Source organism: Lynx rufus, unplaced genomic scaffold (genome assembly GCF_022079265.1).
Source record: "Lynx rufus isolate CCGP_SWC_20201006 ecotype Redwood Valley unplaced genomic scaffold, mLynRuf1.p SCAF_8, whole genome shotgun sequence".
Lineage (NCBI taxonomy): Eukaryota > Metazoa > Chordata > Mammalia > Carnivora > Felidae > Lynx > Lynx rufus.
Window position 1 is genome coordinate 42,866,374 of NW_025814896.1, and position 25,065 is coordinate 42,891,438.

The window sequence follows — 25,065 nt, forward strand, 5'->3', positions numbered from 1 at the left end:
TCACTCGGGCAGGATAACTCTGGGGCATGGGTTCTACTCCATCGCCCAGAATCCCTTGGGGCGACTGAGCTCCAAGTGCCCGCAGTGCTAACTGATCTGGTAGCAGACCTCTTATTGGCTGCCTTGCCGTCCCGGGCTCCCTCTTGCACCCCACTTCTGGCGCTTCCTGGGATCACACCCCCAAAGAAACTACACTCAAATCCCTGCTTCAGGATCAACTTCTCAGCGAACCCAAACTAAGACAGACACCTTTCATCATGCACCTCTAACAAAACAGTCCTCCATGTGAACAGGTGTTTGTGCTTGAGATGCAATAAAAAGGCACCAATGCATCCACTAGCATGTTTCTGTGTGAGGCCCAGACACTCCCTGACTCTCTAATGAGTCTCTCCATGACCGGTGATGAAGGGCATGTCTCTTTCCTTAAAGGAGCAGGGTTTGATGGCCCCTGAACAGAGCATCCCTGTCCTGAGCATGGCTGACCCACCTACACGCCCAAGGCCCCTGTTAATTAGACAAAGGGTGTGCAAGCAAAGAAAACTTTTTAATTAAGGCTTCATTGGCAACGTCAGAAGGGCCAACTATGGTCTAATCCAAACAAGGAACCTTCACTCTTTTGTCATCTGTTCTAAATTATCAAGGCACTTCCCCTACAGTGGCCCCAAAGACGTTGTTTCCCACTGACCCCGGGCATTTTAAGAGCTCTTCTCTCCCGATTTCTTCTTGTTTGCCTTTGTCTTCCCAATCATGGTCTCCACGATGACAGCCGTTTCTTCATACGTCTGGATGCTCTCCGTGGAAAACTTCTCAATGGATTCCATCACTTCCACCTTCTCATATGCCAAAGTCCTGGGCGGACTTCTCTCCTGTGCATCACTGCTCCTAGCCGTATGCCCCCCAGATCCACCCTGACCGACCCCAGGCCTTTGCGACTGGGGTGTAGATGGTCCCTCTGGACCAGGTGTGATCACGGGACAGGGCCCCTTGGACTCCTCCGACTCCTCCTCCTCCTCCTCCTCCTCCTCCTTTTCCTTCTCTTCCTTCTGGTCATCATGTTTCTCCCCAGGCCCTTTCGGTTCTTCGGCACTAATCTCATTCTTCTTGTCGGCAGTATGCTGGTTAGGTGCCTTTCCGCCTTCCTTCTCCTGAAGGTCCCCCTGTCCATTCTCCACAGGGGGCCCGGGCGGCTCAGGAGAGGGCTCCACGGTGCTGTCGCGATGTACAGAGTCATCCTCAATGGAAATAACCACTCCGCCTTTGGCTGGGATGGAGAAGGAACAGAACCCAGGGTCCACATAACTGGCATCCCCAGAAACCAGCACGTACCGCCCTTTGGTGTAGAGGTCAGCCGGAGGTTCGGGTTCTTTGGGGCTTTTCACTTTGTCTTTGACCTTCTTGAACAGTTTCCCAAAGGCTTTGCTTATCTGCCCTCCATCTGGCACGTCTTCTGGAGCCCCTTCTGGGGTTGGGAGACTTGCTTCTTCGGCTCCTAATTCAAGCTTAGACTCACCTTCTTCTTTGGGTACCACCTGCACCAGCTTTGTGTCTTCTGGACCTTTCAGTGGTATGTCTTCCAGACTCTCATCAGCTTTGTCTTTAGCTATAATCTCCTTTTTCCTTGGAATGTTCTTGGGGAGACCTTTCTGTCTTGGTTTTGCTGCTGTTATATCCTGCACAGCCCTAGTGAGATCTAAAAAAAAGGGGGGGAGGGGGCAGGGGCATAAGTCAAGTTTGTCAATGGAAGAGGAAGAAAATGTGTTTGTGGGAAAATATGCTATTTTGGAGACCAAGGCCTAGCGCAGGAGTAGAGTTTACCATACATGGGGCAAAAAGAACAGAGAAAGATGCCTGGATCTGACCAGCAGCATTCATGGCCCACATTAAGGTCCCAGCTCTGCCACCAGCTGTGTGAATCTGGGCAAGTCGCTTGACCCCTCTGGGCTTGCAGAAAGGAGGGAAGGTACTGCCTGTTCTGACAGTTCTCACAGTTCCCACCCCACTGGCTGCGACTTACTGAGACATTCTACTGCAGTAACACTCGGAGTCCCCACCCCAGCCCCTGCTGAGCTCATGGTGAATACTTGGCTCTACCGGCTAGTCGATGGAACTCATTCTACAGAGTTATCCTCGCAGAGCGGACTGGGCCTCCAGTGTGTTCTGAATGGCCTCAGGCAGGGGACTCAATCTCCCGTGCTCCACACGCATCCCAAGCTAAAAAGATACAAATGCCCCTTCAGTAGCATCCCTTTCCTCCTGGGCCAAAGAGGAAGCAAGGTACTAAATTCAGAAGTGATGGGAATCCCCTGATCCCAAGGCTGTCTTCTAAAAGGAAAAACTGAACGGTTAAGAAAACACACACAATCTCGCCTTGCCTCGTCTATGAGGCTTTTCAACTCCACTCGCAAGCAGATTTCATCTCAGAGGTCTTATCCATGCCCTCCCGCCATGAACCAGAGGACTGACAGACAAAACGAAGGCACCCAGCACGGGTTGACTCAGACAGCTGAGTGACCAGGGAATGGCAGAAATGAGCCATGAAGCCATAAGGGAGGAAGGGATGTGCAAAGGGACTTGTCTAAGGTAGCCTGCTGGGGGAAGGGGGGGCTTACAGGAACTGCTGCAGAATTTCAGGGCCCGGTACAAGAGGGAAAGGCCCTGTTCAAAATCATGAAGTATTTCAAGACAGTGGGGTGCCTGGGTGGCTCAGTCAATTGAGCCCCCGACTCTTGATTTTAGCTCAGGTCATGATCTTGTGGTTTGCGAGTTCAAGCCCCACGTTGGGCTCTGCACTAACAGTGTGGAGCCTGCCTGGGGTTCTCTCTCTCCCTCTCTCATTGCCATTCTCCCACGTGTGTGCATCCTCTCTCTCTCTATCTCTCCCCCCACACTCAAAATAAAAAAAAAAATTTTTTAATACAGAAAAAACAAAAAGAATTTCAAGACAGTGACAGCAGAGCACTACACCAAGTGTGGGGACCCTTGTGTGCACAGGGCCCTGTGTGTGGCCGCATGCTCCCAGAGCCAGTCCCAGTCCCTGGGACTGCTGCCCCCTTCCAACACGTTCAGACTCGGAAACCCCATTTCCACAAATCCCTCTGAGCTCTCTGAGGGACGTGGATTTGAAAGCATTATAGGCAACACCCTCTTCTTTTCTCCTACAACACTGTGTTTGTTCAACACTAGGGAGATTTAGCTGTGAGGTAACATCTCTCAGCTGCATGAAACCATCCCCAAAGGACCAAACGTGAAAGATGGAAGCCATGGTTGCCAACCAAGCTGGTTGTGCTCGGTTTTGCATGGAAGAGAAGTGAGCGATAATTGAGCGTTGACTCTGCCCCAGACACCGCATTAAGCACTTTTGCACGGCATTGCTCATTTCCTTTGCTAAGGTGAATATTGAATTATATTTCCCCCCAATTTAATGCTTCAAGTTCAAGGATGACATTCCCAAGGTGGCCTATCCCCCAGTCTGATTTTTCTCCTTGTAAACATTCTGGCTCAGTCACTCAGCACCTGTGGGAGTGAATCAGAGAGAGAAGACCTCATATAAAAGCATTTAATTTCCAAATGGATCAGAAGGAAGCATAAATGTTAAGTTCAAGAAGAAAGCCGTTTGATTGTTCCCCCCACTTTTCCATGATAGAAAACAGCAGAAGCCAGGGTTAGGAAGCATTACCTTTCCCACCAAGCCGAGAGCTGAGAAAGGTTCCATGGCTTGGGGTGAACAGGGTGACAGGAGTTTCAATGAAGGCAGAGCTCAGCCTGGAGAAAGAACCAGAAAGAGGATGATCGCCATCTTGAATTCATCAAACCAAACAGATGGTGGGGGATTAAGAGTGACTCTTTAATGTGACCAAAAATGAGGAAAGCTTTCTCTAAATCACACTATTCATGAAACATATACACACTTATACACTAGATGAGGATGTGAAGGGTTTCTTTGAGCTCGAGTCATACCCTGTGAAACACACAGGAGAATTATAAAAGGGGGTTGCTTGTAATCTAAAAAATGGCACTTCTCTGTTGAACAGAGTTTTTGTTTTTGCTTTTTTTAATAAAAAAGTAGTGAGCTCAGGTGGAAGTATTTACAGCAACCAGGATATGGTATCCCCAATTCTTTTTTAAAACATAATATGCATTATATATAAGTAGAGAAAAAACTGACTACGCAATTGAGACAAAACGTAGACAAGTGGTGAGTCTGAGAAAAGAGTGTTCAGGAGTTCCTTGTTCTATGCTTACAACATTTCTACCAACTTGAAATTACAACAAAATTCAAAGTTCTAAGCAAACCAGCAAAAAGGCAACCCAATGACCTTTTTATGAAGTCTTGCCTCCAAAACAAAAATCTCCACACAGTCACTTAAATGCCAGTTCAAGACATATTTTCACGCGTGCATAAAGCGTTCACTGTGACGCAAATATAATGTAGGATTACGCAACAATCCACTGACCATAACTAGAGAAAGAAAAAGAAAATCTTGCTTTCTCTGCTAAAACATTGGAGCACTCACGGCCAAGACAGAGCACCCATGGGGACATTTACGTCCCCAGAGGCCTGTGGGGCCAAAAGCAACCTTCTCCATGGGGTCTTTTGCGACCATCCTACTTAAAATTTCATGAGACAAGGAAAGAACTGCTCCTGGTGGGGCAATTCTGGGTGCTTCTCTTTTAATGCAGTCTAAACCCCCAAATCAGCAAAACTTAATCAAAGAACCACAACTTAATAAAGTGACAGTCCTTCTATGAGGTAACTTCTATGAGTCTCCAATCTGCTCTCTGAATGACATCCATGGATATGGCCAGGGACATGGACACAGATATAGATGATGTAGGTGTAGATATAAATAATGCAGATGCACACGTGGAGAGATGCACATGTACATGATATAGGTGTGCACGGACATGACGTAGGTGCAGACACGCTTGTTGTAGGTACAGGTGTAAGTGTGCACACACATGAAGATGACATAGACCTAGATGACGTAGGTGTAGATGTGGATGGAGGTGATGTAGATGGAGGTGTGGACGGTATACACGTAGATGGTGTAGACATAAGTGTAGGGGTAGGCGGAGATGATGTAGATGTAGGGATAGGTGTAGGGGTAGATGTTACAGGTGTCAGTGTAAACGTAATGCTGTCGGTGCAGGTACAGATTATATGACACAGAAGCAGACGACACAGGTAATGTGGCATACATGTACAGGTGGATGGTGTGGCTGTGGATGCAGATGTACATGTAGGTGTCAGTACACCCAGATGACAGAGTCATGATGGAGACTGTAGGTGTCGGTGTAGACGATGCAGAGATAGAGACAGGGGAAGAGGAAGAGGAAGAGAGAGAGAGAGATAGGGATGGGGATGCAGATAGGGATAGGGGATAGGGAGACAAACAGGGATAGGGATAATGTCATGGATAAGGATAGGGATAGGTGACTAGGACAGGAGATAAGGAGAGGGCATAAGGACAGGGGATAGGGACAGGAGATAGGGACAGGGATAGGGGATAGGGACAGGGAAACAGGATAGGGATAGGGGACAGGGGTAGGGACAGGGGTAGGGGATAGGGATAGAGGTAATTTCTCAGCTATCCTGAAGTTAATGGAGCTTAACTCACGGCTCCACTATGAACAAGACGAGCCAGTGCATTGACAGCCACATTACTGACGCGACCAGGTGACAAAAGCAATGACAGTAGCAGCAGTAATAACACCAACACCTCCGAGCGCTTGTCGAGTGCCAGGCACTGCATTAGGCACCTCACCTGCAGCATCTCATTAAATACTCCCGGTCATCCCACCTGCTAAGACATCTATGTCCCCAGAGGCCTGTGGGGCCCAAAGCAACCTTCTCCATGGGGTCTTTTGCGACCACCCTACTTAAAATTTCAAACATTCCCGCCATCGCCCCATTGCCGCTCCCCTCTCCCCCATCACAATTCACTCCCTGGTACTTGTCATCTGTTACAAAGCCATCCATCAGCTGCCTCCCCAACTAGCATTCCAGCTCCACCAGGCCACGGGGTTGCGATTCCTTCCCTGCCACGCCCCTACCACCTGGAACCGTGCCTGGCACACAGGAAGCACCCAACGAGGACCTGTGAACTAAGCCAGCAGCCGGGACGGAGAGAGACGCGCAGCCTCTGGGCCGTGCCCGTCTGTGACCATACCTGTTGCCTTCGTTCTCAATGATCCGGTGGTACCGCTCCAGCTCGTTCTTCAGGGTCTGCTGGGCGACCACCAGCTGCCGGCAGTCATAGGAAGACCTCTCCAGGCTCCTCTCAGTCTCCTCAATCTCCTTCCGCAGGCTTTCAATCTGCTCATTATAGAGCTGAATCTCGTCATCGTAACACTCATGGGCATCTTTAATAGCCTGTTCCAGGGCCGCCGTCTGTGGGCAAAGACACAGCCGTAAGGAAACCCACCCCACCTCTCCCCAAGACACAGACGTCTCCGGATGACAAACCCCGAAAATAAAAAGAAAACCCCTGTCTGTGGAATAAAATGTACAATTCAAATAAACTGTATCACTCACATTCTGAGTTAGCATAAACCTGGCTAAAAGATAAATAGAACTGCCCTGGGGCGCCTGGGTGGCTCAGTCGGTTGAGCGTCCAACTTCAGCTCAGGTCCTAAGCTCAGTTTTGTGAGTTCAAGTCCCACCTCGGGCTCTGTGCTGACGGCTCTGATCCTGGAGCCTGCTTCAGATTCTGTGTCTCCCTCTGTCTCTGCCCCTCCCCCACTCGCACTCTGTATGTATCTCTCTCAAAAATAAAGATTAAAAAAAAATTTAAGATAAATAGAAAAAAGCACACATACTAAATAGACAAGATGCTATTTTCACTGAAATGATAAAGTTGGGGCGGGTGCATACTGACACAGCACAAGTCCAAATTGAGGTAGGAAAATAGAAATATGACAGAATATAAGGTGGCCTTACAGTCACTTTAAGAGCTCCCAACAATGTGCAAAGAGCAACATGTGTATTTATTTACAAGCTTAGTATGTGTGCAGTCGTGACTTTTACGATCGCATTTTCCCAAGTAGAAAAGAATTCACCGTGCCTTATCAGTCCTCAAAACAAAATGAAACAAACCAAACCAAAAAGCCACTTGTACCTAGAACATCCCAAAATTCACTGCACATTTGAACCACTGGAGGACGCTGTTAAGCTGCAGATCCCGACTCAGCAGGTCTGGGGGAGGCCAGAGGCTCTACAATTCTAACCAGTGCCCACGTGACGTTACTGGCCCTGTCTCTGGTCCACACAGTGAGTCGTGGGGGGGCTGGACAAGTATCTGAATTCAACTTCATGTATGTTTGCCACCAGGTATCTCACATGCAGCTGAATGTGCATATTGGACAAATCTAGAGAATGATTATTCCTAGGAGGACACCTGATTCCTCACTTTTTTTTTTAAAGTTTATTTATTTGGGGGGGGGAGGAGGCAGAGAGAGAAGGAGATAGAATCCCAAGCAGGCTCCGCACTATCAGCACGAAGCCCAATGCAGGGCTTGAACCCACAAACCGTGAGAAAAATCAAGAGTTAGACACTTAACCCACTGAGCCACCCAGGTGCCCTTGATTCCTCACTTTACATACAGATGTCGCTTTAGAATAGTGAAGTTCCCTAAGTGATGACATTTGAAAACAGCTTACAAAGGTTTTCAGCAATGTATCTACTGCATCAGGAAGGAAGGAAAGAAAAAAGGAAGGAAGGAGAGGAGAGGAGAGGAGAGGAGAGGAGAGGAGAGGATTGGAGAGGAGAGGAGAGGAGAGGAGAGGAGAGGAGAGGAGAGGAGAAGAAAGGAAAGGAAAGGAAAGGAAAGGAAAGGAAAGGAAAGGAAAGGAAAGGAAAGGAAAGGAAAGGAAAGAGAGAAGGAGGGAAGGAGGGAAGCAGAGAGAGAAGGAGGAAAAGAAGGGGTACATATACTCAACACTTGGGAAGTCATCTGTCAGCCTATGTCATCCCCCTTGTCTGATACCTGTACCATCTCACTCATAGAGGAGTCCCAGCAGCAGTGTGACTCCACTCTCCTGACCAGACCTACAGAACCAGGGCTGGGCCTGATTCCGACAGGCCTATCACATGCTTCCTCCCTGTGGAATTTGGAAAGGGATCTCAGAAACAACAGAGAGTGGGTGGCAGATTCATATAACCTTGAGGCCGCCATTTTGGAGTGGCCATCTTTCATAACGTGCATGGAGAAACTGACAAAGGCAATTCTCCCGAGGGGCAGAGAAATGAAGCCTAAGGGCAAAGGCGAACAGAGATGAGAGAGAAGAAAGAGAGGGAGTAAGCAGCTGCCTCAGATCCAAGTTCCTGGTTCCTGCCCCACACCCTGCTCTCAAATCTCATAAACGACCTTTTATATCTTGCTCCTCTGGGGGAAAAAAAGAGTATCTTCTCAGTAGAGAAACCCGGCAGACGCCACTTTAACCAAGTGATCCAAGTTACATCACCGGCAGGAAGACATGCCCACATGACACTCCCCTGATGAGACGCACTGAGGACACATCACTCCTGTGGATTCCAGCCACAAATGCATAGCCTCAGCCTAATCCTGAAAAAACATCGAGGAGCCCAAAAGGAGGGACATTCCACAAAATAATTCCATCAAGGTCATCAAAGACAGAGAAAGGCAGGGACTATCCCAGATTGGGGAGACTAAGGAGACACAACACCTAAATTGCAAGTAGGATCCAGGACCGGAAAAAAATGTTGGTGGGGTATTTGTGAAGTGTTTGTCAAGTCTATTACCAGGATGGTATTGTCGTTAATTTCCTGACATGGTTCTGTGGTAGTGAAGGTGCTAACATTTGGGGAAGCTGGGTGAAGAGTCTGTGAGAAACCTGTGTGCTATTTTTGTAGCATTTGAGAAGTCTAAAATTATTTCAAAAGAAAATCACAGCGCACCCTTTCCTGCTTAAGCTACTGTGATCGAGTTTCTGTTCCTCGTTAAAAAAAAAAAAAAAAATTTTAAATTCAGTTACCTGTCATGTCAAATACCAAGGCATACCACTAATTCCTGGTGCGGCCACATTTTCTTACCTACGCCAGGGTTCATACACTCTAGGAAATGCTTCCAGGAAATAAGGAATTTAAAAGACCCCCTTTGAAGCTCGAATCTCAGAGACAAGAAGCCATCCAGGAGTGGAAGAACCCTGAAGTCAGACGTTCTTTTCTACGGAGCAGTCCCAAGAACAAGCCTGGGGGACCTTGGCCACGCTGGGGCCCCAGCAGCACAGCTCGGAGCCTGGAGCCTGCTTCAGATTCTGTGTCTGTCTCCCTCTCTCTCTGCCCCTCCCCTGCAAGTGCACCCTCTCTCTCTCAAAAATAAACATTAAAAAAAATATTTAAGGTGGGTTAACAGCCTCACATTCTATAAAAGCAGCCCTCATCTTTTAGAGGTACAGTTGAAATACTGCCAGATGAGATGGTCTGGTGTCAGGGATTGCTTCACAATCACATGGGGGTATGTGGAGTGCAGGTGATGAAGGAGGGACCATGTGTTGGAGGATGGGGGTACGGGCACTCATGAGACTGTCCTCTCACTTTTGTATATGTTTGAAGTGTTCCAGAACAGAGTAAACATAAGCAAAGATTATGAGTGAAGCGAATTGACTGCCCCCTTTGGGTATGGGTTCCCTGGCCCGGGGTGGGGACAATGGTCTGTGCTGGCAACTTCTCACTGGGAACAAGCCATGAGCCTCACAGCAACCATATGGGCAGGGGCTGCTACTGCACCCACTTTACAGATGAGGAAACTGAGGCACACAGGCACAAAATGACTTACCAATAAGTACAGGATTCAGAGCCACCTGTGCAGGGTCTGAGACACTTCCTGAAACCATGGGCCTCCCTGTGTCAGCCTCCTCCCAGCTGCAGGTGAGCAGTACACGTGCGTGCACACACACACACACACACACACACACACACACACACACACGTGCACTCACTCCATGCCCTTGGAAAACCCCCTATTCCCACACATCAACAGGCAAGCAACACCAGCGTGTTCTCACTGAAGACCTGGGGGGAGACTGAGGGTGATCCACGCACAGACCCCTCCGTCCCTGAGCACCTTCACTTAGCCAACTTTTAAATGGTAAACGGAATAGCAAAGCATTGTCACAAACCGGGAAATCAGAAACTAGAAAAATGTCACCTGTAACCTTTGAACCTTACAGGGCAAGCATGATTTTTTGTGTATCTCACGAGCTGGTGGTTTGCTGTTGGGGGTGGGTGGGTGGGTGGGTGATGGCTGTCCTCTGATGGAATTTGCAGGATGGATACCTGCCCTGGGAGGTATCAGAAGAGGGGTGTGCAAGAAAAATAATAAGAGCCCCACTTTCACTGCCTTAAAGGGGGCTAAAGAGACATCTCTGATGTGTACAACCTTGGCACCAGCTTGGCTGCCTGAGAATGAGATGCGGACGCTCCTCCTTAGAGCCCACAGCCCAGTGTGGGGAGGTGGCTCAGTCACAGAGACATGCCCAGGGCATCACAAAGTACAGGGAGGCCCTCAGGTGCTGGAAGATGTCAGAGAAGGCCAGTCCTGGGTACTGAAGAAGAGAAGGTGCTTCCAGAAAGAGATGTGATGAGCCAAGGGGCAGGTGCCAGAAACCACAGGAGGGTCAGGAGAAGAAGAGAGAGCATCTCACTCCCAGCCCAGGGCTTCTTGGAGGGGAGTAGCTGCATGGAGACTGGAGAGCGAGGCAGGTGGAAGGTGTGGGCCGTGCTGCAACCCGACCTTCATCCTAAGCAAGAGTGACTGCTGTGTTTCTCCTTGGACCGTTTAGGTCGTCTGTAAGCCGCTGCAGGCAGGAGCTACATCATGCTCTGATCGGTATTTGCTGAACCTCACATGGAACTTGGCAGTCACGGATGAACGAAGGAGTCAGCGTTCAAGCACAGCTGTGGGGCTTGCTTTTGCACAGCATGGGTCAATGGGACCCTGGCAGTGCCTCACAGTGAGCCCCATCTGGACGGGTGACTTCCTGCTTTGGTCCTCTTAGGCCCCCAGATTCCTTTGGGTCCAAGGTCTTTTTAAAAAAGGAAACAGGTTCCTTTTTCTCCACATCCTCACAAACACTTGTTGTTTCCTGTGTTTTTGATTTTAGCCATTCTGATACATGTAAGGTGATACCTCATTGTGGTTTTGACTTGCATTTCCCTGCTGATGAGTGATATGGAGCATCTCTTCATGGGTCTGTTGGTCATCTGTATGTCTTCTTTGGAGAAGTGTCCCTTCAGGTCCTCTGCCCATGTTTAATTGGGTTAGTTGTTTTTTTTGGTGTTGAGTTGTGTAAGTTCTTTATATATTTTGGATATTGACCCATTATTGGATATGTCATTTGCAAATATCTCCTCCCATTCAGTAGATGAATGGATGGAGAAGATGTATGTGGTATATACATATACAATGGAATACCATTCAGGCCATAAAAAAAAAAAGAGGTCATGCCATTTGCAACAACATGGATGCACTAAAGGGTATAATGTTAAGTGAAATAAATCAGAGAAAAACAAATAGCATATGATTTCACTCACATGTGGAATTTAAGGAACAAAGTAAGTGGACAAACAAAGAAAAAAACAGACAAAGAAAACAGAGTCTTAAATACAGAGAACAACCTGGTGGTCACCAGAGCGGAGGGAGCGGAGGGGGCAGAGGGGAAGGGTGAAACAGATAAAGGGGATTAAAAGTACACTTATCTTAATGAGCACTGACACATAGAATTGTTGAATCACTACATTGTACTCGTGAAATTAACATAACACTGTATACTAATTTACTTCAATTAAAAAAAAAGAAAAACAATTTAAGAAGGAAATGGAAGAAATCAAGTGTCCTTCACGGATTACATGCTGTCTTCCCAAAATCTACCACTAGATGGTGCTAGGCAACTTTAATGAGAAATGATACTCGGGAGGTTCACTCTTTCCAAGTAATACATGACTCTTTCCATGTCCCTGCCTCAGAAACTCTCAGTGAAATGTAATTTAGGGAGCCAGAAGTGCCTGTCCCTTTTCTTCCACCTCTAGGAAGCGCCATCCCAGTGATCTCATGCATGGACTATGTTTGGCTTCAAAGAAGGGGCTGCCAGCTCTGAGGGTGCTGTTTCTTCCATCCTTTGGACTAGTGTTTTGTTTGTTTTTTAATGTTTATTTATTTTTGAGGAGACAGAGCATGAGAGGGGAGGGGTAGAGAAAGAGGGAAAGAGACAGACAGAATCCGAAGCAGGCTCTAGGCTCTGAGCTGTCAGCACAGAGTTCGTGGGCTTGAAGCCACGAACTGTGAGATCATGTCCTGAGCTGAAGTTGGACACTTAACTGACTAAGCCACCCAAGTACCCCTGGACGCGGGTTCTTAAACTTGAGCCTGCAAAACCACCTGGAGGGCTTGTTAAAACAGAGATTGCTGGGCCCCACCCCAAAGTTCCTGACTCAGTAGGTCTGGGCCGGGCCGGGCCTGTGAATGTGCATTTCTGACAAGTTCCCAGGTGATGCTGATGTTGCTGGTTTAGGGACCTCACGCTGAGGACCATGCTATGGAGGGCTCTGGAAGCATCAGTAGCTCCAACCACAGGCAGAACCATATGCCTTGGTTGTGCCAGGTTGGAGCCCTCAGACTACAAGGAGTTCTCCTTGCCCCACCCCCCTCCCCTGTCCCTAGTCAGCATTGGCACTACTGAGGGGCTAAGCCACCAAATCTCCCTTAGAGCACTCAGCTTAGCTACTCTATTGGGCAGTCACTAAAACCTTTCAAAATCAACAAAAAGCCAGCCATGAACGACTCCTGAATAGGATGTGAAAGCCCCAAGCCAGGGACTAAGGTAGGCCAGATGTAGAACATTCTGACCCAACCTAGGGCCCACCCCTACACCAGTGTTCTCAAAGTGTGATTCCTAGACCAGAAGCATCATCAGCTGGAAGTCTAGAAATGCAAATTCTTGGGCCACATCCCAGAACGAGCAGAAACTCTTGGGTGGGCCCAGCCACATCTGTGTTTTAATTAGTGCTAATTAGGCAGACTTTGGTCCCCATGACCTTTGCCCCTTAGCTTTCCGCCCATGAATATGTTAGGTTACATGGCAAAGGGACTTTGCAGATGTGATTAAGGCTCTCAATCAGTGGACTTAAAAAAAATAGGGAGATTATTATAGACTATTCCTGATCACATGAGCCCTTAAAAGCACAAGTCAGAGAGATTAGATGCCTGAGAAAGATTCCATGCACTGTTGCTGGATTTGAGGATGGCCATAAGCCAAGGCATGTGTGCGGCTTCTAGAATAATTCCTGGCCAACAGCCAGCAAGAAATAGGGTCCTCAATCCCACCTGCACACAGAATTGAGTTCTGCCAACAACTTGATTGAGACTGGAAGATTCTCCACCAAGAGCCTTCAGATAAGGAGGCCGGCCGACAACTTTGTATCAGCCTTGTGAGACCCAGAGCAGAAAAACCAACCAAGCCCACCCAGCCTTCTAACTTATGGAAGTGCGAGACAAGGGACTACTGTTTCAAGCCCTTGCATGTTTAGTAATTCCTTACAGCAGCGAGAGAAAACACAACTTGTGTTGCATTAGACCCACTGCTAGTTGTATTTAATATAAGCACATGTATTATTATATAGAAAATGATTTGGTAATATTTTGATAACTGGTTCAATATAATTGGTTTTCTTTTAATTGTATGTTCTTTATTTTTATTATATGCCTTTAACATTTTTCTGAGAAGTGGACCACGGACTTTGCCAGACTGCTGGGGGGTGGGGCAGGGCACAGAAAAAGTGAAGATCCCCAATTTAGAGAGACAACAATGTCAGAGCAAGACCTATAAGCCTTCCTGCAGCAACTATGGGAGGGGACACGTGGCCAAGCAGATTTATTTCACGTCCTCAGAAACTAGGTTGATCCTTCATGAAATGTCTTACTTTTACATTCAATAAATACATATATGTACATAGAGACAGAAACCTTTTTGCCCCGGAACAGGAATTTACCACATCAGCTGGGCTCTTTCATTTTCTCAGTATCTAGGGCAGGGTTTTCAACTTTGTCACCACGCCCACTTGAAGAGCCACATTTAACACCACAAACCATACACATCATACAAACGTGTGTGTGCATGTGTGTGCATTTGAGCAAATATATATATTTAAATATGCAAACATATATATTTAAAACACAGGTTTCACAAAGCAAATCCCACTGTTACATGCCATGTACTCTGTTATTTCTTATTCTATCTTAGTCTAGTGTTGTCAATTTCTTCTTTATTAATGCCACTCAATTCTGCTGAAGTCATTTTACAACCCAATAATACATTGTAAACAGTGGTTTGGAAAACACCAGTCTCTAGGACCAGTGGGCTTGCATCCACTTCTCCAATCTCTCATTCACACACGTGCACGCCTACATACACGCGTATATACATAAACACGTGCACACGTACGTTCATACAAAGTCGTACATATATACACGTATATGAATATAGACATATATATAGTACACAACATGCACACACATATACACATAAACACATGTATATCTACACACATAAACACATATACATACACGTATGTGCACACACACACACACACACACACATTCACTCACTCTCACTCCATTCTTCCAGGGCCTCAGAGGAAGCCACAAATTACCAAGTCACCAAAATGGTGCATCTGGTCCCCAACCCATGGTTTGTCATGAAAGGATGAGTTTTAAGGGCAGTACTTGATTTCTCGAGCTGTGATTTTTACCTCGGGAGATAATCACCAGACCCTGGTTTGCTTTCAGTGGCCCCTGAGAGTTGCTGCATAGTGACAGTGTGTGGTGGGGCAGAAATGAAGATTCTGGAACTCAATGGTCCCCTCATAAAACTCCGGGCAGATCTGGAGGGCACTGAATACCTACAAAAGCACCAGATCTGTGTGGCGTTAACTTTTTTTGATTTTGCAGACATTGGATAGAGACAGAGTAACATATAACATATAAATGTTCCAGGTTTCCTAAATAGTCCAAAACTTTTTCTTCTCTTGTCCCTTCATGTGTACTTGTCAAACCAAATGTCCATTTATTTTTTGATTTTGGAATGTAGTTGCACAGTATATGAAGGTTTAGTATTCTAACCCAATGTCTCCCATTACAACGGGATAGTAATGAGAGAAAGCAAACTGGAAGGAATCAGGGGTGTGAACCACGAAGCTCACTAACCAAGAAGGAAGGCCACAGAAACAGGAGAGCATTCTTCCGGTGACTTTAGTTTTCAGATTAAGCTTTGCCAAAAAAAAGGGGGGGAGGGGTAGAAATGGGAGCTTTATACAAATGAATCCTGAGGGGAGGCAAACACTGACATGACCACCCTTTCCCACGCCTGTAATCAAATTCCAAAGGGGAGATTTTAGGTCATGAAAAGAGAAACAGGAAGCATATATTGGGAGGATAGAAATCCCAATATGTGTCCATCTCTTCTTATTTTTAAGGATAAGGTTAAAGCAGGCAAAACAGATCAATTGTGCAGGAGTCAGGACAGCCTTACCCTTGGTGGGGAGTGGTGGTGACTCAAAGTGGGCGCAAGGGGAACCCCTGAGGGGCCTGAGAATAGCATGAACCATGGTTCCCGTTTGCCCAGGACTTGGCCAGTCTGGGCATTGAAAGTCCTGCATCCTGGGAAATCCTCACTTAAAGCAGGATAGCTGGTCACGCTACTCAGGATGGCCTGTTTCTGGCTCTGAGCACTGGATACACAGGCATGTGACACTCGTGAGAATTCCCTCAGATGGATACTTGTACACTTTTCTGCATGCACATGACACCTGAATAAAATGTGTTGTAGAACCCTATTGACGTGTGTGGTGTGAATGCCCAATGGCGAGCAGTGGACATGTGAGTGTGACACCCTACCTGGGCCTGCAGCTCGGCTCTCTGTGCCTGCAGGAGGGACACTACCTCCCGGCCCTCCTCCAGCTGGCTCTGCAGGACAGCGGCCTCTCGTTCCGTCAGGAGCTTCTCCTGCACAAAGAAAGCCAGACTCAGCACTCCCATGCACTTGATGTGTGAGGAAATCCAGAGGGAAAAGGGTATCCCTCCCACCCCACCCAAATTCATCTGCTCAGTCCCTGACCCCCAATGCAATGGTGTTAGGAATTAGAGCCTTGAGGAGGTGATTAGATCTAGATGAGGTCATGAGGATGGGGCCCTCATGGTGGGATTAGTGTCCTTATAGGAAAAGGAAGAGACACCAGAGTGCTCTCTCTTTCCAAGATGCACCAAGGAAAGACCATGTGAGGACACAGCAAGAAGGCAGCTGTCTACAAACCAGGAAGCAGGCCCTCATCAAGAACTGAATCTGGGAGCACCTGGGTGGCTCAGTTGGTTAAATGTCTGATTCTTGATTTTAGCTCAGGTCGTGATCTCATGGTTCGTGAGTTCGAGCCCCGAGGCAGGCTCTGAGCTAACTGGGTGGAGCCTGCTTGGGATCTGTTTCTCTCTCCCTGCCCCTCCCCTGCTCTCTCTGTCTCTCTCCCAAAATACAAATAAAGTTAAAAAAAGAAAAAAAGAACTGAATCTGCCAGCAGCCTGATCTTGGACTTTCAGCCTCCAGAAGCATGAGAAACAAATGTCTGTTGTGTGAGCTGCCCCACCTGTGCTGCTTGTTACAGCAGCCTGAGCTGACTAAGACAGGGCCCCAGTGGCCGCCCTTAGTTAATGCCTTTCCACTTTGTCTTCAGCGTCTGAACCATAAATGCTACGAGACCCACATTTCAGACTGCATGTGCCATACACTGGCTAAAAGATTCCGGACAAGGCGCTTCCTCCTCCGCAAAAGGGAAGCTGGGGATGCAGACTCTCGTAGGGCTCTGTTGTCTGTCCCTGAGCCCAGGGAGAAGGGGAAACCAGAGACCTAACTGCAGACGGCCCTCCTCAGCTGTGTGCTTACTCCAGAGCTGGTGTGCTCCTGTGTTTCTCGGTGCACGGAGGCATGCTTTCTCTCAGTCTATCTCTGTGTCTCTATACCTGTGTCTCTCAGTCGGCTTCTCTATCTCTGTCCTCTTTGTTTCTCTGTGTTTCAGTCCCCACCTCCCTGCCTCAAAGACGCAGACGAAGGGGTAGTGGGAGCAGAGGGGGACTCAGACTCTGAGCACCAGTGTGTGGAAGATATGCATCTATACCACACTTTGCAAATTCTAGGCCTGCGGCCTGGGGATAGAGGCAGACAAGGTGCAAATACATTGCACCACCTCCCTGCCAGGGGCCTGCCTGCTTGTCTGGCCCTGTCTCTCCTCACTGCCCAGCTCCCACTCATCATACACCCCTGCTCCCTCCAACCCACAGCAGGAGTGTCTCACGCACAATAGACCCTTGGATATTCATTGAAGAGGAAGAAAGACAGCCTGGCTGCTGGCAGCTGGCACTAACTGCCAGGCCGTGGTGCTCCCTACTTACAAACTTATAGAGGATGCCCCCTCCCCACATCTGAAGATGTCACACTGGGACCATGGCAGAATGAGAAAGAAACAAGACTGTCCTGTGTCTAGGCACCCACAAAAATGACCAAACGTTTCCCACCCCCACCCCCCGCCCCAGTAACAAGCGATGCTGCTTGATTACCAAGTATACCCTCCTAGGTACAAATTATCAGGATACTCAGTCATAGGACCAGCCCTCTCCTGAGGGCATCCAACCCAGAGCAGAGCCCTGCTTAGCTGATCCCTCCCCTCGAATTACCCACCACAGGCCTCCATCCTCTCACACATCCCTCCTCCTCTGAGACACCCTGCAAGTCCCCAGGGGACACACTCCTTTGCTGCAGTGAATAATACACCCGGCTTTATTTGACCATAGGTGCGTCCTCAGTGGCCTCTAGCTAGAGGGCACTGACATTATGCTTTACTGACACATTAACCATTGACCTGCTGTCCTAGGGAACGACACTAATTATAGCCTCATTTTGCAAAGGTGACTTAACACATTTTTTAGGTAACAAGAGTCAATCAGACAAACCTGAAAGGGACCATCTATCTCACGTATAGAATTTTTAGGCTAAGAGTAATAAAGAATGTGGTGCTTTCTAAATCTGTGCTTCTCCATCTGTAATGTAAATCTTTGGGGGGTCTCGCTAAAGGAAGATTCTTACTCAGGGGGGTCTGCACTCGGGCTGGAGATTCTGCCTTTCTGACCAGCTTCCAGATGAGGCAAAGATCACTGACGATCATTGATGCTCTCAGACTGTCCAGTCTCTATATTCTTACAACTCAGAAGAATTTTGTTACAAGAATACAGATGCATGATTTAAAAAGTGTGTTTGGTGTAAAAGAGCTTTGAACTGGGGGGGGGGGGGGCGGGGAGGGGGGGCATGACTTTGCACAATATAAATAAGGTATCTGGAAAGAAACCTCTGAAAAAAAAAAAATTAAGGCTTCAAGAGAAGCTATTTTAGGTCCTTCTAGAAGCCTCAGTTATATCAACTATGGAGAGCAGTCACCTGAAATGGTCACTGATGGGTGATGTGGACAAGAATATCCCCATGGAGGCCAAAACAAGCAACTTTCCTACCTCACAGATGTTATTCAGCAGAGTTTTAAAGTGTCTTCTGGGGCACCTGGGTGGCTCAGTCAATTAAGCATCCAACTCTTGATTTCAGCTCAGGTCATGACCTCATGTTGGTTGATGAGATCGAGCCCTGTGTCGGGCTTCACACTGATAGCCCAGGGCCTGCTTGGAATTCTCTCTCTCTCTCTCTCTCTCTCTCTCTTTCTCTCTCTCTCTGTCCCTCCTCCTCCCCCTCCCCCTTCCCTGTTACCCACCCTCCCACCACTCCCACCCTCCTGTGCCCTCCCTCCCTCTCAAAAATAAATAAACATTTTAAAAAAATAAAGTGTCTTCCAAAGGAAGCTTTGGGATTTCTTTGGCTTTGTTATAAAGAAATATTAAGTTAAAACAAAAAGACCCAAGCAGCCAGCTCCCCTGGCCCACAAGCTTGGAGCTTGTCTACATGCTGCCCTGGGAGTTTCTAAATGACTGAGGCAGGGCTCCACCTGCCAGGCAGCTGATTAATTGACTTGGGGTGTGGTCTGGACAGACTTCCAGGTGATTCCAAATGTCAGTGGGTATGAGCACCACTGTCCTAAAGTCGTCCTTGCAGAATAACAGAATCTCACCAGTTGACCAGTCCCCCAAACCTTGTAACAACCTACCACAACCCCTGGAGAAGGGGCACCATGACATTTTTGTTTTAATCTGCATTATTGTCAGTTTATTTTTACATGTCTCGTGTTATGCATCAAAAAATCCACTAAACCACATTAGGAAAACACAACATCAGCAGCTAGAGAGCTCAGTGAAGGAATGTGGAACATTCTATCAGAAATGAGGGGGCACCTGGGTGGCTCAGTCAGTTTTAAGCATCGGACTTTGGCTCAGGTCGTGATCTCACAGCTTATGAGTTTGAGCCCCATGTTAGGCTCTGTGCTGACAGGTCAGGGCCTGGAGCCTGCTTCGTTTTCTGTGTCTCCCTCCCCCACTCTCTCTCTCTCTCCCTCTTTCTCGCTCTTTCAAAACTAAATATTTAAAAACTTTTTTTAAAAAGTGGGGCGCTGGGTGGCTCAGTCAGTTAAGCATGCAACTTCAGTTCAGGTCATGATCTCACGGTTCGTGGGTTCAAGCCCCGCATCGGGCTCTGTGCTGACAGCTCAGAGCCTGGAGCCTACTTGGGATTCTGTGTCTCCCTCTCTCTCTGCCCCTCCCCCGGTCACACTCTGTCTCTCTCTCTCTCAAAAATAAGAAAATATTAAATTTTTTTTAAATAAAATAAATTAAAAAAATTTTTTAAAAGGTTTTTACATCCAAATTCACATTAAAAAAAATCAGCCTCTGTAATCTCTATTTTTTTTCCACAGTAGTTTTCATTCCACAAACTTACATAATCATTAACAGAGGCCAACCTTGAAAATACAGCCACATACTGTCTGGGTCTCTCTGTATTCAAAATTTACGGTCAAATTGATAAGGAGAATAAGAAAAGAAAACACTTTTTTTTAATGGGCAAAAGACTGGATCAGATACCACAAAAAAGATACATGGATGGCAAATAAGCCCACGAAAAGAGGCTCAACATCATTAGTCACTGGGGGACGCAGTTAAAACCACAGTGAGATACACAACACACCTGTTAGATGAGCAAAAAGCACAAACAGAATAAAAACCTGACATCCCCAGTGCTGGCAAGGATGCAAAACAACAGAAACGCTCACACACTCATCGTTGATGGGCTGCAACCATGCAAACCGCCTTGGGAAACAGTCTGGCAGTTTCTTACGAGCTACGCAAGGAAGAACAGCCTGAAATTCTCAAGAGGAAATGCCTAAGACAATGGTCAGGGACACAGTCTGTGTCCTCAGATGCCTAAATTGTTCCCAGTCTGAGTGAAAGCAGGGAAGGGTAAACCTCAAAGGCGAACGCAGAGCGAGAGCGTGACCAGCGAACGCGGCTCGGCGCCCAGTCGGACCTGACCTGAAGCCTTACCTGAGTCTCTGCTAAACTAGGCCGTTGGGGGCGTAGGCGCCCTCGCCAGGTATGCTCTCCCTGCAGCCTGGGCTCTGATTCTTACCTCCCTCATCCCACTTGTAATGGCAGATGCTTGAGGGGTGGTCTGGACAATCTGCTGCAGGATGGTGACATAGGTCTGAATTTCCAGAAGATTCTGTTGGGGGAAGGAAAGCATTCTCATTAAAACTTGGGCTCCTTGAGATCTTGCCTCCAGGACCAGGTGACCCCAGGGATGAATGCTTTCACATGTTCACCGTCACAGACAGGACAGACCACGACCCGTGCAGTGGACACTTCACACTCCCTTTAATCTTCACAAGAACAAGAAGACAAATAAAGAGGCTTGTTGATCTCGCCATTTCCCCTCCGTTACATGGATGCTTTTGCTGCTGGTCTTCCTAGAGCCCAGGATGGCAAAACTACAAGAGAAAGCAGAGGTGGGGGCAGAGAGACCCTGCAGGGTACAAAGGACCTTTCTGACCCCAGAACAGGGCAGTGCTTCCAAGGATGGTCCCAGACTAAATCACTTACTAGCTGTGTGTGGCCTCAGGTAAGCAATTTAAACCTCCCAAAATTCAGGTTCTTCCATATAGGAGGACTAACGATCTAGAGGGGGGGTCCTGATCCCCCTTCCCAGCAGAAAGAACACCTGTGCCCAGCTCCGTGCACGAGGGCCGATGGCACAGTGCAGAGAACTGCCCTCCTCCAGACAATGGCCATCTTGTCCAGGAAGCAATGCCCCCCAATCCCACCTCACCCCCACCCCAGACCAATGACTCTCTGGCACAGGAGGACAAAAGGCCAACCCTCTTGCCTCAAAGTGGGACCAACCTTGTGGAGTGAGCGATTCATGTTGCAGAGCCCCCCGTGGGATCAAGCTGGACCAGACTCCAGCTAATCCCACACCTTTGCTCAGCTCCTACCCCCGTGCCCTTGTTCCCCCTCCTCTCCTCCTGAGAGCTCACCACTAATACGGCAATTGCACGAAAATCACCACTTGGGCTCTCCTCGTAGGCAGCCCACCCTAAGACACTATCTCAGGAGGCTGCTGTTGGGACCAACGAGATAATGCACAAAAGTTTCACAGTGTGAGCTCTTATTATTATCATTGTTCTAAACAGCCTTGAAGTGGTGGGGGGAGGAAACAGGCCAGGCCTGGTAGAAAAGCAGAGGAACACCATAGGGAGGGGGACCCCTTCAGTATGAGTAACGGGGCCTCCCATTGTGCTGAGGCAGGTCCACACTGAGGCAGGAAGAGAGTCTAACACTACTCAGCACTCACCAGGCTCCAGGCGGTACCAGGTGTCTCACCTATACTACCACAGTACATCAGTTTCCCCAGAAGCAGAAAGACATGGAATGTTGTGTCCCTCCAAACGTCACATATTGAAGCCCCAACCCCCAGTGGGATGGGGTTTGGAGGTGGGGCCTTTGGGAAATAACTAGATCTAGATGTGGTCATGAGGATGGGGCCCCAGGACAGGATTAGTGCCCTTATAAGAAGTGACACCAAAGAGCCAGGGGCACCTGGGTGGCTCGGTCAGTTGAGCATCCGACTTCGGCTCAGGTCATGATCTCACGGTCTGTGAGTTCAAGCCCTGTGTGGGGCTCTGTGCTGACAGTTCAGAGCCTGGAGCCTGTTTTGGATTCTGTGTTTCCCTCTCTCTCTGCTCCTCCCCTGCTCGCTCTCTCTCTCTCTCTCTCTCTCAAAAATAAATAAACATTAAAAAAAGATTTAAAAAAAATTCAAAGAGCTGACATCAGGAAAAGCCCAGGTGAGCACACAGTGATAGGGGGACATCTGCAAGCGAAAAAGAGGGCCCTCACCAGGACCTGGGAATGCTGGCTGGCACCCTGCTTTCAGTGTGCTGGCTTCTAGAATGGTAAGAAATGAATCTCTGTTGTGTATAAAGCCAACCAGTTGGTGGTACTTTGTTATAGCACCCTGAGTCGGCTCAGATACAGGCCCCGAAAGAAGGGTCTGAGTGCAAACAGTTCATTTGGGTGAAGATGCCAGGAAACATTATTGGAGGGAGAAGTGAGACAGGAAAGGCAAGGCAGCCAATAAGAATGTTACCAGGTAAGTTACCCCTATGGGCGCCTGGCGCTCAGGCCAGCCGGGGATCCTGGGAGTCGCGCAGAACAGCAGGTAAGAGGGAGCTGGGGTAAGAATCCAACAATGTGCATCCGTCACTGGCTGAAGCTGCTCCCGGGGCATTAGTTCCCCAACACCTACCATGAGGCACAGCCACCCTCCACTGCCTGGCGAGCGTCCGGAGGCCCAGCGGCAGATACTGGCAGGTGGAGGGAGGCCACAGCCCACTGGAGAGGTCAGTCCCCAGGACCACGGCCAGGCTCACAGGTCTGCTACACTCAGTTAACCACACAGCTGTGCAGAAGGAGAGTCTGGCATCCGCATTTTGAAGATGAAGCAGCACAGAGTGGGGACGGCACTCGCCCATGGTTACGCAGCTCAGGATTTGATCTTTCCAGTACGCTAAAGCCCCCCAAAGTCAGGCCTGTGAGCAGCTAGCAGAGGCGGGAGGCAGAGAGGAATGCTTCCTGAGAGGAAGCTCCTGAATGCCGTGTGTTCCCTCAACTAACTGGCTTAGAGGCAGGGCTAATAAATAGCTACATCGCATTTTCTGTATTTCTGCGTTTTTTGAGCCGAAACAACGGACAGGTCCTAGCTTACTCGAGACGGATCTATGTACGATCACTTTGTAACGTATGAAACGGACATCAGTTCCCTCCCCTCAACACACACATTACTGCCTCCTCCTCTACATATGTCTGGCTCCCTGAGTGCCATCCAGCAACCAACCCATCGCCACCTTGGTTCAGGAGCAATCCACACAAAAGTAACCCACGATAGCAGGCTCATGTTTCAGCCACGAGTGCCCTGGACTTGTCTGGCCAAACCCAAACCAGGTTATCTGAGGGACGGGCTTCGGAAGGGTCACAGTTACCTTTTTGTACCTGTCCTTTGCTGCACTGATATCGTCCTGCAGAAACTGGGCTTCGATCTGAAGGCGCAGGTTATGCAGTAAGGCTCCATCAGCTTCCTGCAATGAGAAAGGGAGCCACACGTGGAGGCAGGGATACATGGGTGTGAAATCGGCCGGGCATATGAGCACATGGACCTCCTGGGGTCTTATTAAAACACAGATTCCTGTTCTGTAGGTCTGGAAGAGTGTCTAAGATTCCACATTTCCAACAAGGCATTGGGTGAGCCCATTGATTCTGGTCAAGAACGGCAGTTCTCAACTGAGATTGAGTTTCTTACCCCCAAAGGGACATTTAGTAATATCTGGAAACATTTTCAATTGTGACCACTTGGGCGGTGGGGTGTGATTACGGGCATCTAGTAGGTAGAGGCCAGGAGTGCTGCGCAATATCTTACAATACACGCCCCACACGACAAAGAATTCTCCAGCCCAAAATGTCAATAGTGTCAGGGTTGCGAAGATTTTCCCTAAAAGATCAGGGAGAAAATTAGCATATATTTACATACCAACAGCCTTAAAATTTAAGTTACAGCTATATCTGTTCTATATCTCAGCATCAGTAAGTTGAGTTTCTAAGACTGAGAAAGAATTTTCCGTTAACGATGAAACCTTCGTTTTAATAGTTTTCTCCCAAGTACTGCTGACACTTACTCTTACACGATGTTTCTTTAATACAATATGCATATTTTTTAGAATGATTGCTGTGGTGAATGCTGTTTATTCCTTTAAAGTGGGAAGTGACATGTATGACACAAGGCTGAGTGTCCTCATCAAACATTGTGATAGTTCACCGACTTCCATCTCATTGATCTTGTTTGGATGAACCAAATAGGTTGGATTACTATACTCTTTTTTTTTTTAATGTTTATTTATTTTTGAGAGAGACAGACAGAATGCGAGTGGGTTAGGGGCAGAGAGAGAAGGAGACACAGAATCCAAAGCAGGCTCCAGGCTCTGAGCTATCAGCACAGAGCCCAACGCAGGGCTCGAACTCACGAGCTGTGATATCATGACCTGAGCCGAAATCAGATGCTCAACCGACTGAGCCACCCAGGCGCCCTGGATTACTGTGCTCTTAATAGGACAGTGCTGTGATGGCTGGAACTGCCTTAATGCTACTGCAGTCCAGTGTAATATTACAGGTGAGTGTCCCTTGGGTCCAGCACGCTATTATAGGTGAGCATTGCTTGGGTTCCTCAAGACTGTCACTCTCCTGAGACCCCCCTGCAATGTCAACTGCCAATACCCGAGGCCTTGCCGAGGGAATTTTTACTGACTTATTAATGACTTGTTAAAAAGCATGAATGGGGGGCGCCTGGGTGGCGCAGTCGGTTGGGCGTCCGACTTCAGCCAGGTCACGATCTCGCGGTCCGTGAGTTCGAGCCCCGCGTCGGGCTCTGGGCTGATGGCTCAGAGCCTGGAGCCTGTTTCCGATTCTGTGTCTCCCTCTCTCTCTGCCCCTCGCCCGTTCATGCTCTGTCTCTCTCTGTCCCAAAAATAA

At 48.1% G+C, this 25,065-nt stretch overlaps 1 protein-coding gene across 1 annotated transcript in view; it reads right to left on the reverse strand.

Annotated features, from left to right (window-relative positions):
• Nucleotides 1-558: 558 nt before the first annotated feature.
• The window catches only part of BFSP1 (beaded filament structural protein 1), a 41,071-nt gene continuing 16,564 nt past the window's right edge, over nucleotides 559-25,065 (reverse strand). The window contains exons 3-8 of the mRNA XM_047069437.1: nucleotides 23,526-23,621; nucleotides 20,618-20,710; nucleotides 15,913-16,020; nucleotides 6,171-6,391; nucleotides 3,677-3,762; nucleotides 559-1,690 (exon numbers count right to left, since the gene is read on the reverse strand). Of these exons, the coding sequence (XP_046925393.1) occupies nucleotides 696-1,690; nucleotides 3,677-3,762; nucleotides 6,171-6,391; nucleotides 15,913-16,020; nucleotides 20,618-20,710; nucleotides 23,526-23,621 (1,599 nt within the window). The 3' untranslated portion in view covers nucleotides 559-695. The remainder of the gene's footprint in view (nucleotides 1,691-3,676; nucleotides 3,763-6,170; nucleotides 6,392-15,912; nucleotides 16,021-20,617; nucleotides 20,711-23,525; nucleotides 23,622-25,065) is intronic.